This window comes from Embiotoca jacksoni, unplaced genomic scaffold (genome assembly GCF_022577435.1).
Source record: "Embiotoca jacksoni isolate LCO1_2020_lvr unplaced genomic scaffold, fEmbJac1.0.p SCAF_3, whole genome shotgun sequence".
NCBI lineage: Eukaryota > Metazoa > Chordata > Actinopteri > Embiotocidae > Embiotoca > Embiotoca jacksoni.
Window position 1 is genome coordinate 15,117,169 of NW_027185381.1, and position 14,940 is coordinate 15,132,108.

At 40.5% G+C, this 14,940-nt stretch overlaps 1 protein-coding gene across 1 annotated transcript; it reads right to left on the bottom strand.

Annotated features, from left to right (window-relative positions):
• Positions 1-1,317: 1,317 nt before the first annotated feature.
• On the bottom strand, positions 1,318-14,484 carry rgma (repulsive guidance molecule BMP co-receptor a). Its single transcript, XM_069162367.1, has 4 exons — positions 13,871-14,484; positions 9,008-9,123; positions 6,900-7,417; positions 1,318-4,531 (listed from the first exon to the last, which is right to left on the bottom strand). Exons 1-4 carry the CDS (start codon positions 13,882-13,884, stop codon positions 3,827-3,829), a joined length of 1,353 nt encoding a protein of 450 aa, XP_069018468.1. The 5' UTR covers positions 13,885-14,484; the 3' UTR covers positions 1,318-3,826.
• Positions 14,485-14,940: the final 456 nt, after the last annotated feature.

The following is a 14,940-nucleotide window of genomic DNA, read 5'->3' on the forward strand; positions in this document are numbered from 1 at the left end:
TATTATTTTTACATAGTAAAACCTTTTATCCATTATTTTTTACATAGTAAAACCTTTTATCCATTATTTTTTACATAGTAAAGCCTTTTATCCATTATTTTTTACATAGTAAAACCTTTTATCCATTATTTTTACATAGTAAAGCCTTTTATCCATTATTTTTTACATAGTAAAACCTTTTATCCATTATTTTTACATAGTAAAAGCATTCATCCATTATTTTTTTACATAGTAAAAGCATTTATCCATTATTTTTTTTTTACATAGTAACAGCATTTATCAATTGGTTTATTTAAACCAAGTAAAACCTTTTATCCATTATTTTTCCCTAGTAAAATCATTTATGCATTATTTTTTGCTAAATGTCAACTGTCTAGCATTTATTAGCTATACATACGTTTAGCTAACAATTTCAACTATTTATCAACTACTTGCTGTTTAAACTGTTTTATCCATTACTTTTGGTATTTTTTTTTTTTTTTAACCATTAACTCATCCAATACTTTTGACTGTCTATTTCAACTATTTTTCCATACTTTAAACCGTATAGACTTGGATCACTTTTACACACTGTCGATCAGTTGGGTGAATTTCACCATGCACCCTCCGGCTGTACATATTAATTATACAAATGCTCAATAATTATCACACGTGACCGTGGCAGTCTTGTGCTTCGGGGCTGTTATTCTGTAAGTAAGTGGGAACGGAGTAATAAGGGAGGCAGACGAGCTCAGTTCTTTGTTCAGTGCACCAAACCATCGACTAGAAATGTAAATCTTGGATGCAATTTAGTGTTTCAACAGGATAACAGGATTTCTAAATTAAACTTAAAACTTTTAAAATGGCCTTCCCAAAATTCGAAGGGAAAATCATTGGACTGCTATGATGTCAAAAGATCCAAGTTCCGTCAGTAGATTTCTGACAGCTGACAAAAATGCCGGGCTATGAGTTCAAAATGACTCGAGGACATGTCATGTTTGACTCGTTAAGATTTTGTTGTGAGAACACAAATATATATAAATCATTCTTTTACAGACAAAAACCGGCTGTAGAAATAAGTGTAATCCAAATACTGACGTCATATGAACATCTATGTACGGAGAAACTTTCGACCTCTTTACAAAAAAAGCTGTTAAATTTGTAACTTTAAGTCAAAAGTTTAGGACCATTCTTAAAATATGTTTTAACCTTTGCTCACGTTCATAACAAGTCTTTACAGCAGAGGGCAGTCTTACACTGCAAACTCTACCAGAAAATACACATGGTGATTTTCAAAAAATGCTTTCACAGTAACAGCATAGGAGACAAGAGGACAACTTGTTAACAAGACATTTTCTTTTATTCAATAAATAATTTACATTATCAACAGCTGGCATGTGGGACCACATTTTTTTCTATACATACAACACAGTTTGATCTTTCTGGCAATTCCCATTCAGCTATTTTAATTTTTTTATTTTTTTTTTAACCATTACAAGTCAAACAAAAATAAGAGCTAAAATGAAAAAGAAAACATAAAGTGCTTCCAACTCAAAAACATGAACGCCCCAGAACACTTTCCTACATTCTGTTTTCCCAAGGAAGGTGTGCTGCTTTCAGGATGTTTTTTTTATTTGATCTACCTTTTCTACAAAGACCAAAGGGTATACAGAAGTTAGTAAAGAATGCTCTGTTCTGTTCATGTTTTTGAAAAAAATAAAATAAAAAATAAAAATCCCTTTTTGTTTTTCAAATAAAAAGGAGGTTCACATTCACCAAAACATGTCATGTACAAAAACTGGAGTGATAAATTCAAAACACAACTGGTAATAATATACAAATTTAAACTCAACAATGCACAAAACATATGTACAATCTCACATTACACAAGTCGAACCATACACTGTAAAACACAATACAAATTACATCTATTAACACAAGATTCAACATTACAATCATCTGTTTGTATGACTTTTTTTTTTTTTGCTGTTAAACTGCATCAATACATATTCCAAGTAGCAGTAGTAAGGCCTGCCAAATACTTCAGTGTAAAGGATAAATGACCACAAAACTGTGCCCCAGTAGTAACAGTACCTACAGGGATGACTTGCACACTTACAGATACCGCAGCTGAGACAAAGTTCAAATGGAAACCTCTTGCAGCGAGAAGCGTCATCGTGAAACACAAGAAAAGCAAAAGTGAGATTGCAAAAAAAACCAAACAAAAATGTTGCTTTTACAGTACATGTTACTGTAATTTTTTTTTTTTTTTTTCCGTGTACCGCAAATTCACCCACAAACACAAGTTATATACACTTAAGAATCCCCTTAATGTGAACTGTTTAAGACTGAAAGATGAAAATTCAGTTGTTAGGAAAATGTTGGCACAAGGGCTTGTTCTTTGGCAATGACTTAAGCCATGAAATCACGTCTACAGACATATGCTTATCGTTTACTCACTAAGCCACAGTCAGGTCAGCACACTGGTAGTCTAGAAAATGCCAAACTGACAAAGAGGTGACGTCTTCACAGCGAGTCCAAACAGTATCTACACCACTGTTCAAGTGAAACTTGAAACGGAGATTTGAATTCACAAAATGCTCTTGAAGAGTTGCCATGCTTTGATTGGCTGATCTACATTCTGTAAATGCTCAGAGTGCCCTTGACGAAGTTTGTTCTGCTGCTTTCTATTTAGCTACATTCACATAAAAGACTTGAAACACAAACACCGTCTGATCAACATGTCAGCTCGAACAATGGAGGGTAAGGTTGTGTATTTATTCATTGGTCTTACTTACTTTATTGTATACGTATTTGTAATTTTTTTTTCTTATGGTGTGCACCTTTTTTTTTTTGCCTAACTGTCTCTACGCTGCCGTGATGACAAAATGCCCCCACTGTGGGATTAATATCCATCTAATTTGATCTCGCATGACGTTGAAAATGACGTCGAGATGACGAAGAGATTACTTTCAACGGTTCCCTTTTAGAATTCGCTACTTGGCTGATGGAGCCCGTTTGAACAGGCTGGAGCGCTTTGTCTTTTCTATTTCTGACATTTTGGGTGCAACACAGAGACATGGGGAAAGTTTTGTCCTACTGGAGGTTCGTTATCTCATTTCTGGAAACTTCTGCACCCACAAACACACAAAATTAACCACAGATGCTGAATTTTGCACACATATTGTACTAATGCACGCACACACTCAACCTAACAATATGACCCATTAATCTCCACAGCAGACAACTGGAGACGCTGCTCTGACATCCTTTTGGCTGAGCGCTTCCTCCGAAAGGCTCAGGCTTTTCCAAAGCTGGAAACTAATCAAACATAGAGCTGCTTCTGGCCTAAGGTTAACAAAAGCCCCTGTCAGGTCCTCTCGCTTTGCCACATGAGCCACAGAGAGCTGCACTGACTTGGCACCAATGAGAGGATCAGGGGAGGGAGGATCAGCAAACTCTTCTTTCTGCAAAAGATCATCTCGTCCGGCTTCCCATAGGCATGCGGCCCCGACGAGAATGTGGGATTTAATCCCAGGTGGATATCCTGAGCTCTCTGCTCTCTTCAAAGACCAGTCCTATGAACCAGCTAAATACATGTGATGATAGATGAGAGAACGGTGAACTCGTCCTGTCAGTAGACCGACGTCAAGACATGGCGATGTCACTGAAATGAGACTTGGGAAGGGGGGGGAGGGGGAGGGGGGGGGGGGCCGGGATGACCTACAGGGAAACCACTGGTCGAGTCACGGAACCAGAGCAGAAGACAGCAGCCGATGTACGATACAGCGATGGTACTCTCACACTCACTGACAAGATACACCACGAGGATACTGTTGTAATGGGACTAGGGATGAAGTATGCAGCATTCACTCCACAGTAAAACAGTGAGGAGGTTGAGGAGGAAGATGGCGAGCAGATCTTTGCCCCTCTGTGCTGCGCTGCTCATTAAAGCATCCTTTTCAAAGATGTGGTATCTGTTGCTGTTTGAGTGGAGCATTTTTACATCCTCAAAGGCGTAGTAGGCTGCCATGGTGAAGTTTATGTCTCCGGAGGAGAGGAGGTCGAACACGCAAGACTGAAAGTACAGATCCTCCACTGGGAGCCGCTCTTTGCACTTGGCCTTTGCAGACTGGTAGGTGAAGCCTTGAGCGCCGGCGCTGCTCCTGGTCCTTCCCGCGCTCTGGGCCTCCGCCGCTCGAGCTCTGAAGTTCCTAAAGTCGATGCGCTGGTTAGCGGGGCAGCCGTGAAGACACAGGTACAAGTCCTGGGTGTCGCCTTCCTCCACAGAATTCACAACTTCCTCCGGCATCCGCACGGCGAAGGTTAGGTAGCGGCCTACCTGCCGGACCACGATGGTCGTGCCAATGTACCTGGCCTGGATCTCCACATGCTGCCCGGGAACCTTCTCCACCACGCGCAGGGTGTTTGCTCCGTGCCGATCCCCTCCGTTCTTGGAGCCGTCAGCAAATGCAGCTGGCAGCTCATCCGTCTCTGCGTGGTACATCTTCTGATCCACGCATTCCTGGAAATTCTTAAAGATGATTGTCAGCTGCAGGAGGAGACATAAAAAAAAAAAGACCTCGTCAGCATTTAGAATAAAACAACGCGTGTTTGCTTTCGGGATTCTCGGAGACACACATGCAGTCATTAGTGGCCGTGTTTTTCAGCTCGCATACTGAATCCTACTAAACTGCAGTAAAAGTCAACATCAGAATAAAAAAAAGAAAAAGAGGAATGCTTACATTTTTTTTGCATTAAGAACAAGTTTGTGCAATATGTGCCATCTACCCCACCACCCTCCTTAAGTGTCACATTTCAGGGCTGGCTCAACATGGGGGAGGCCAAGGTAAACGCCCTCAAAAAACACGAGTCTCGGCCATGTAAAATCAGGCCTCAGTTTGCAGACACAAAGACGATCCATTCATAGCGCTGAAAAACCTGCCTGTGAACCCCCAGAACTATGCTCCAGGGAGTGGCGTAGGGCCAGGACACAGCGATATACTCTGCAGCTAATTAAGTGAGACTGGTCAGGACTCTGTAAGCTTGGTTTCGTCAGGACACCAGTGAGCCATTGTCAGAGCAGCGATACGAGGACAGCCTAGGGACTCTGATGTCTGCTTGCTTGAGACAAGAGGACGCAGGGTGGGGGTCGACAAGAGCACTCTATTTGCTTGACCGTTCATCTGTTGCACCGGTTCGGACTCAATTCCCTTCACCCTCGGCTAAGGTTCCCCACCTCTTATTGCCTTCCGTTTGTTTTCCCGATTCATTTTTCTTAAACGTTTAATGAAAACAAACAAAAAGAAAAGGGCCTCCCTCTAAGCTCAGTCAGAAAGAAGATGGAAATAACCGGTTTTATTTGCTGTAGCAGGCGCAATGTACCAACACGGAGCTCTGCTAGGGCAGATCTTGCAGCAGAAGGGCCTTGTTTGCACAGGTGGCAGTGGCTGCTGCTTTGTTTTCCCTTTGTCCAGAATTACGATCTTTTAAAAAGCCGTCTCATTTGCGTCCAAGAATAGCAACATCAAAATGTAATTACTTTAAAAGCTAAAAAACCCACAAATGCTTAAGAGTGTCATTAAGAAACCTTGATTACAGAAAATTACCGTTTTACAAATGTGATTAAGTGCCCTTATACCTCAGTCTAAGAACTTCAACTCTGATACTCTGCAAAGTGACTGAGGTTCACAAACATCGCTGTTGAAGCTCAGCCAACTCTCTCTCTCTCTCATGACCTCTGGTTTAACTGAAAGCCATCCAAATTCACCGATGCACTATTAAACAAAACAAAAATAATGTGTGTTCTGCTGATAATTTTTTTTGAAAGAAAACATCTCCTAATGCACAGACAATATCTACAGCTTTATGCAGACACTATTTACTGTGCTCAGTATGGACTACACTCTAAGCAGCCCAAACATCAGGCTGAGCTGAAGTGAAAATGGAGCCTCATGTTAATGTTTGACGCAGCACTGCTGTTATAATACTAACATCTCATTTATAAAGCTTATCAAGATCTGTGCGATTGCTCCGGGTTGGGCTCCTTCATCTGTTAGTGTGGAACGCATCCAAACACTAACCAGAATCCACAGTTTGACAGAAAAAGCTGCTCTCTCAATCAGACCACATGAAAGAAGAGACTCGCACATAGAAAAATATGAACAGCTTGATGTTCTGATGCAGCAGTGACATTTATGGATCCAATCCAACACCGAATGTTGAACTTAGCTCAATGACTAACATGTGACATCAATGCAGCAAGGATGAACAAATTATCTTACGACTTGACTTTTTCGTTTTTAAATCACTTATTAAAAATGTCCCATCAGAAATTCCCTGGCTTTAATTCTGTCCAAATCCACACAAATTATAAAATTATACAAAGTATAGAAAAGCGTCACAATTTATTAGCTGAATTTTTGCATCATAATTGATTCGTGGCTTTAAAAAAAAAAGTTGTTGCTGAATACATTTCTATGGATTGTAAAGCAGAAACAGTTAGCCATCGAGCCATCAACAGAAAATGTAAATGACTTTTTTTAGTAATCAATTCATTGTTCCAATTATTTTTCCAAGCAGAAATGCCAAAAGATATCCTTGTTTCTGCTTTGAAAATGTGAGAATTTACTGCTTTTCTTTGAATTGTGTTGAAGCAAACTGAATATTTTGGGGTTTTGAGCTGCGGGCTGGAAAAAAATAAGACACATCTGTAAGACATCTTAAGACGTCACCATGGAATTTGGTAACTGTGATGGATTTTGTTTTTTACTATATTTGGGGAGGGGGCGGGGGAATATTGATTAATATTCCACAGATAATTCCACAGATGAAAATGATTGTCGGCTGCAGTCTTAGATGATTGAATATTTTCCAAGACCATACAAACATGCAGAGAGGGTGACCAGAAAGATTCCCACCTTGCTTGTGGCGGTGGCGGGAGAGCCTGGTACAACAGGGGTGTTGGTCACCTGGACAGACAGGTATTTGTTATGGATGAGTGGCCAGGCTCCTTCCACCTTACACGTCTGGAAGTCGTCGCCGAAGGTTCGGAGGTGCGGGTCTCCAAAGAAGCCACAGTGGGTGTAGTTAGGCGCCGCCGTGTTGCGCGTAAGACTCCGCTCGTAGTGACACACCTCCGGGCCATCGGAGCGTTCTTGGCTGTCGGTCAGGACGGGCGGGGGTGGAGGAGGAACCGGGGTCCGGGCACGTGGTTGGGACGTCGGCCCCTCCTTGGAGCAGTTGTGTTGGCTCATTAGATCCTCTATGCCATGCTGGGCCGAGTGGTACGTCAGGTCACCCCTGCAGGTACGTGCTGTCCGGCGTACGCAGCCGTTGTACGCTCGCAGCGCCGTGCAAAACTCCTCCTCCGGTCCAGAGTTCGTGGTGGAGGCCCAAAATTCGGAGTTGCACTTGAGGATCTTGCACTGCAGGCTCACTGTCGGGGAGGAACAAGAGACCATTTGAACAAAAGAAGCAAACCAGAGGTAACCATGTCATCCAGAAATAGGACACTTGCAAGCACACAGATAAGAGCCATAGATACACTTTGGATGTTATCGATGAGTTTAAAACCACTCATTTAGCTGTTGACAGTTAATCTAAAGGCAAGAAAAATCAAATCCAATTATGAATGACAACAACAATTAATGTACAATCTTACTTTTCTTGAATACTATACACTGAATCACACACACACACACACACACACGATGGTAACAATAACAAAGCAGGAATTTTTATGCTTGGCCACAAAAGGATAGAAATGGAAAGTACTATTGTGTACTGAAATATAACAAATAACATCTATACCAATATAATTGATAGGCTACATTTTATACCATGTAACAACTGCATAAAGTAGGTCTGAACCTCTTTCAGGTCAACTTTGTTGTTTATTGTTGAGAAGTGTTCTTCCTTTTCACATTCAGTGATTTCTATTTTATGTACAAGTAAAAATACCATAAGGGATTCCTGAGCTACACCTTCACTGATAATCAACAGTCAGTAGCTGTGAGGGTGTAGGAACCCATATCAACACTTTGAAGTCAAGCTTTAAAAACAGTATCTCCTGAAAGCTTCACCAGCAGCTTTCTCCATCTTCTCCCTCACCGACCATTTGATGGATGGCAATAAACTAATCTTGGTCTCAACTATCAGCACATTATCACTTTGTTGTTTAATGGTAAGTGATTTAAGAGGGAAACTGATAAGGATTTGACAAATGTGCAAAGTGAGCTGACTTGAGGTGAAAAAGTGACAGACTGCAGGCATCTTTTTTGTCAAGTTACAACTATATTAAGTCTTCAAGTCAATTTAAAATATAACACCACAGTGCTACTGTGGTCAGTTCTTACTTTAAACAAGAAAAAAGTTTTAAAAATAGTTACTTTCAATGAGCTAATGTGAAAATACTGAGGCCTACCCCATCCCCCAAACAAAGCAAGGTTAGAGAGCTGCAGCAGCTCTGAGAAGACCTCTCAATTTGTTTTTGTGTCTTTTCTAATACAATATAATAAACTATATAAAACGAAACAACGACAAAAACGACTGAAACCACTCAAATATATGAAAATGTAATATTTTTCAAACTTCTGAACCTTTTTCAAATGTCTGTCATGTAAACGCCTCGCTCGAAATCACACACATCTGTCATCTAGTGGAACTTAATTACTTTTGCATTGAGTTCGGTGGGATTCCAGCTGATTGCAGCGGCGATTATAAATAGTTATGTTTTTATACTAATTAGCCAAATTCACAAAAACTTCGTCATTATAGGTATACTAAGTAACGGTAGTTATTATTTTTTTTTATTTAAAAAAAAAAAATATATATTTCGGCTATTAAATAGTGATTGAATTTCGCAATATTGCTGTCCATGGTTTAAAAAAAAAAAAAAAAAAAAAAAAAAAATATCAAATAGCTTGAGTTGGCTAATATGATTTGCAAAGTTAACCTGCAGGTAGTCACGTTACTTTGACCGCATCGGTGTGGAAAACTGATTTAAGAGGTACGTGCGGTGTCTTACCGGAAGGGAAGAGTGAGAGGAACACGGCGAGGACTCTGCACACTTCAAGCGCCGAGGATCTCCCTCTTTTCCCCATAACCATCCATCCAGCTCGGGGTCGCACTTTACTCCTCTCCCTGGTCAAATCGGGTTCAGGAAAAAAAAACAAAAAAAAAACAACAACAGTGAAGAGGAGTTAGCTAGAGGCGCCAAGACCTCGTTGAGCCAACACGAAAAAGTCCATGAAAGAGGTCTGAAGCGGGGCCCCGTCCTCTCATCACTGCCTGGTAAGAAGCTGCTTTTGTTGCCCTCTCTTCGGTGTGAATGTAAACTACAGCCGCGTTAGCCTGCCGACAGCCAGTGCAGGACCGACGGCTAAAAGCAGGCACCAGATCTGTGCTCCTTTTAGGGAGTGTCGACGAGGTGCAGCCTCTGCAGGGTAGCGGACACACTGAACCAATCACGGCGGCCTGTTTTTGCCCTTAAACCCCCCCCCCCTCCCTCCCTCCCTTTTTCCAAATCTCAAATTACACCTCAATGCGCAGACTTGTTCGTCGACGACCCAACTTTTTCACGACCCACAAAGTGGTGGTCCACAGGGCCAAGATAAGAGAGGTTTGATTTGCGGCTATGATCACAGCAATAAACTCACTGAGAAAAAAAAAACACAAAAAAAAAAAACCTGAGAGGGAGGGAGGGGGGGGGGAGGACTGTGTCCTGCCTTCACAGAAAACCAACAACTAACAATAGAAACAAACAAACAATAGCCTATGCTTATTACCAGACAGCTATTAACTTGTCTTCTTCGTGTCACTCCACATACATCAACCTAAGATGGTGGCTGCACGCCAAAGTTAACCTCTCCACAGGTCCAGTGCCGTGGTTAATGGCTGCACAAAATGATGCGCATGTTTCTATTTGATTAAATGCTTCACTGTGCGTTTCACACGCAGTAAATAGCTTCAATGAAGTGCTGGAACAAGATTATACAAAATGCATATGCTAAGGAGTGCAGCTGACTGATTTGCCAGATATTTTCTCCATTCGGTATTATTGAGATTCCCGAAAATAGAAAAAAAAAAAAAATAATTCCCATCAACGTTTTCATGGTCCAATACAGACCTAAATATAGTGTTTGATGTCATAAACAACAAAGAAAACATCACATGTTTAAGTTAAATATTAAAGAATAAGGGAATATTGTGAATTTTTTCTTGAGAATTATTTAATTATCGATATTCAATTTGTTTTCTGAAAGGTTTGATCAGCTAATAGTTTAATCTCGGTGTATAATACTGTGTGAGCTACGTGTGATGAAATATAAAATGTGTGCACTGGGTTTTAAAGGCTTATAAAGAAATTTAACCTCCAAAACATAATCTGCCAAACTCACAGCCCATATAATCCCACTATACCACAATACCACTAGCAGAGTTACATTTTACAAGTGCTGATATTTCACTTTTTAATTTGTGGAGACAAATGTTGCCTCACAGTTTAGACTGAGACAGGGCCGTAGCCACAATTTCAGAAACAGTGCGCTCACGAGTCCAGATCCCCCCCCCCCCCCCCCCCAAAAGCAGCAGCCCTCTGAAATGTTTACACCAAAACAAAAAAAACAGCCTCACAGCAGCAAAGCAGTTCTCCTTCACAAATCAGTTCTATTATCTCCCTACATGGCCTTAATGCGGTTTCAAATAATTAACTTAGCCTGAAATTAATATCAAATATTGTACATTGTGCATTGAGTGTGTTGTGGCAGTAGTTTACTCGGCATATACAGATTTAAAACAATTAAACACGATTCCCTGCTGTAGTTTAAACCACCCAACAGTACATGAATTAATCAAAGTTTAAACCATTGAACATCTTTACAGGTTAACGTGTCAGTAAATGAATGAGTGAAAAGGACCACAGGAAGTGCATTAGCTTTTTATTGTACCTTTTCCTGCTACTTGTTTACTTGAGTACAATTAAGACTACTGCGCTTTTACTTGTAATGAGTATTTTTTTTGTGCTGGTTTAATGGGTTTGAACACATTCCCCCTCTGACTAGAAGACCAAGTGTTGATCCCCTCCTCTACATGCCATAATACCCTCTCTTTTGATTATCTTTCAATTGTACAAATGACACGTTCCTGGTGTCTTTCACTGCCATTTAAACCAAAACACTCCCCGACAGATGGCTGCGGACTCGGCTTGTGATTAGCTGTACAGTATTTTTCCATAGAGTGGTGGATGTCTTTGTGGTTGCTGTCCCCATCAGGAGTGATGGATACGTTCATGTACAAAGAGGTCTGAGCCTACACATGTTTTCAACAAGGGTGGCCCTGTGCAGACTCACTTCCAGCTCTAATATGTCGAGCATTCACATCTGAAATGAATGACTGCGGCTGAAAGGTAGAAGCTGCTTGTTGAAATGTTTTGATGAATTGTGGAATATTTTTGGATTGCAGCAGAGTTTCTGTGGCTGCAGCAAACTCGGGGATGAAATCGACATGTAACACTCCGAAAGGCTTTGATGTGGATATCTTTATCTAGCGTTGGTCGACTGTCGGGTAGAAAAACCTCAGAATCTATGCATCTGTGCATTAGATCTGAAAGATAGACGGGCGCAAAGTTGGTACACCAAACGTATTTACCTGTTGCAGGGACTATAAAGGTACAATATGTTTGTTTCTCATTAACTCTCAACACGCACATCTTTTGGCACAGTGTGCAACGAACAAATACTTGACTGATGATTGTTGTTAAGGATTTGGTCGACCAAAGGTTGTGTCATTTTTATGGTTTGTTTATGGGTAACAAGCACAAAAATCATTAACATCGATCTATACATTCATCATATCACTATATATTTAATAGGAGCTAGATACTTAGAGTAGAGCTCGACCAATATATCAGGCTTACGATTATATAGGCCGACTCATGCAAATATATTGGTATCATTGTATACATTGGCCGATATGCATCGATATATACACTTAGTTTTTAAGGAGATAGCACAGAAACATAAGCTTGGGCTGAATTGGATCTAGTTCTATTCGTATTTTTTTAATCGTAATTTATAATCAATACATTATCGGTGACGTTTTCTGTCTCCGTGTACTGATACCAGTGTGAACAATGAACTGTGAAATATCCTCCGACATATCTTTGTCGCGAGTGTCAAAAGTGTTTCTTAAATTGAAGGGTCAATGCAAAAGATGTTTGTATATACTGTAATTACAGTATCAGCCTACCGTAAAGAATATCGACCGATACATCGATATCGGGATTTTTTTTTTTTGCTCCCTAATATCGGTATTGGCATTGTCCCAAAAATTCTGTGATGGTCGGGCTCTAATTCAGAGACTAACAGAGGGCATTCATCTGCAAAGTGACAATGAGACTGCAGAGCCTAATCAGTGAGCTTCTGGTTGATCAATGAAAAATCCATCTGAGACTATAACGACATCTTTGTCCAGTGCAGCTTTTTATTGCTTACTCTGAGTGACAAACATGTAATTATTCTGATTATTTCAATAATACATTAGTGTTGGTATCAGCTATTACCGAATTTCATTAGTTGAGTCAATCTTCAAGCTGAAAAGGCCAAACATTGTCTGGTTCCAAATCTCAGCATCGTAACATGAATACCTTTGCGGTTTGGCTGATAGTATTGGACCAAACAACCTTTTGAAAAGACTGGAACACTGCTGTGGCCATTTCGTAAACACATTTATGACATTTGATACATGAATTAATCATTGTTAAAAATGCATGTGCTGAAGTGCTAATCGTAGTCATGAAGGCGACATCACCAATCAGAATAAGGTTAGGACCTCTCCTCGCCAGCTGCCTTTTGTAATCAAGCAGTCACTCTTTGTCACTCATCGATGATAGGAGGGATGTGCTGATCAGCATATTGTTATATCATCCTTTTACACGTCCAAATTTTTCTCTGAAATAACCGCTATATGTTTGGAAATATTTGGCTTTCTATAGAATCTTCTGGCAGACCATGTGCTGCACATACTGTAACAGGTAAAGGTGACATATTATGACGATAAAACATCTCCACAGATTCAGAAATACAATCATGCCTTATGGTCTTCTACTTACAAATTTGTAAATCACCTGTCAAACTACAGAGCATTTTTAACATTTCAACACATTTACAATGTTAAAATGCAACTGATATACTGGTGCACTGTTACATAGGCTATCTTTTTTTTTTTTACTGTGTTAAATTGTGTGCACTATATTTCTGTGCATCCACATCTCGTCAGCCACAGGGACTGATCCTCTTTTCCAACAGATGGCGCTTGTTAGGAGCGCTGATATGAAACCTCAAATCGTGACACAGACGCACATGGCATAGCGAGGACACTCAAACCTGTCATTAAATTTGAGCTTTATGGACAGCTCGGTTATTGGTCTAATTATGGCTGTCACGCAGTTTGGATTTAAAAGGTGGAGATCTGCATCCAGCAGGCGCATTTGGTCCTGCTGCGTTGCTCTGAAGATCATCCTTTACTGCCATGTCAGATTAAAGTGGCCTCAGAGGTATTTTTGGTTGGCAGTAACTGTAATAAATCCTGACAATAGGATAGACTCAATAAGATAGCGGTGCAGGACTTTATCTTTCAATAATGAGGCCAGTGATAATGTTTTTTTTTTTTTTTCACGATTTACAAATTTAGTTTCTTGAGACAAATAGCAAATGGATCCGGTTGTTAATAATGCAGGAATCGGGCTCAGATTGTTTAAAAAAAACCCAAAAAACAAAACAGACACCTTTTAGGACACAAAGATATAGTTTGAAAATCACAAAAACTGCCTCAGATGATCAGCTTTATGGTTAGAATTCAAGAAGTCTCGAACAAAATGAGACAAACCAACCTTGGCGACTGCATGGGCTCTGCGCGACTCTGGAGTCCTGCAGGAACCCGGAGGACAGCGAACAGGAGCGAGAGGAAGCAGACTCCTAAAAAAAAAAATCTCCCCCTTTAAAAAAAAAAGAAAAAAAAAAACCACGTCCAGTATGTCACAGTAATCCGAAATCAAACGCACTCGGCGGCTTTCTGAGTGTAAAATCCGACAGTCTGCACATGATGTCCACCGATCAGCTTCTCCAAGTCAATCAAACGAAAGTGTTTTTTTTTTTTTTCATGTAGTTGACATTCATTTAAATCGTCACTTATTCTCGCACCCGGTGAACTCGGATCTCCTCAGCCATTGCTTAACTCATTTGATCAGTGGAGACATTACGATAGATTAAAGTCCGGTAATTGGCGTCATCCGCGTACTGAATCCAAATTGTTAGTTATGGTCGACGTCGGGGAGAAAGAAGCCCTTGGGGCAAAATCTGCTGCCGCCGCCGCTGCTTCTGCTGCTGCACGGCCCGATCCGCTGTCTGGATGTTGTGAAATGGCTAGTTAGAAAGTGTGAGAGAGACAATGATCGGCTCTGCATGACGCCACATGGGAGCCCCAAATCTCAGAGCTCCCCCTTTTCAACTAGTTTTCCTCTCCGGCGTGTTGGGAGAGATGGGGGTGTACAGACTAGGCAGCCACACTGAAGAACAACCCAGAAGTGACTTTGATAGTTATTATTTTAATATAAAACCAAGTAAAACTAAACACATGTATTGCAGATGGAGAATAAGATGTCATTTTTTATTTAAAGATAGTGAGGGTGGGGAACTGCTTTATTTCATAGGCTTCTTTCTGCATGATTCGGATCAAGTTTCTGCACCAAATAAGAGTTTAAAGCTGAGCTTCTTTATTAATTTGTGCCATTGATTGCTAACAAATAGCCCCACCACCAGATCTACAGCCCCCACCTGATAACCTTTATCGGTCCCTCGAATTTGCAAATCACAGGTTTGAAAAAGACAAATCCATAATAATCAGGATTTAATGGAGGATCAGATGGACAAACACTTTGCACCAGGCAGAAAATGGGGGTGG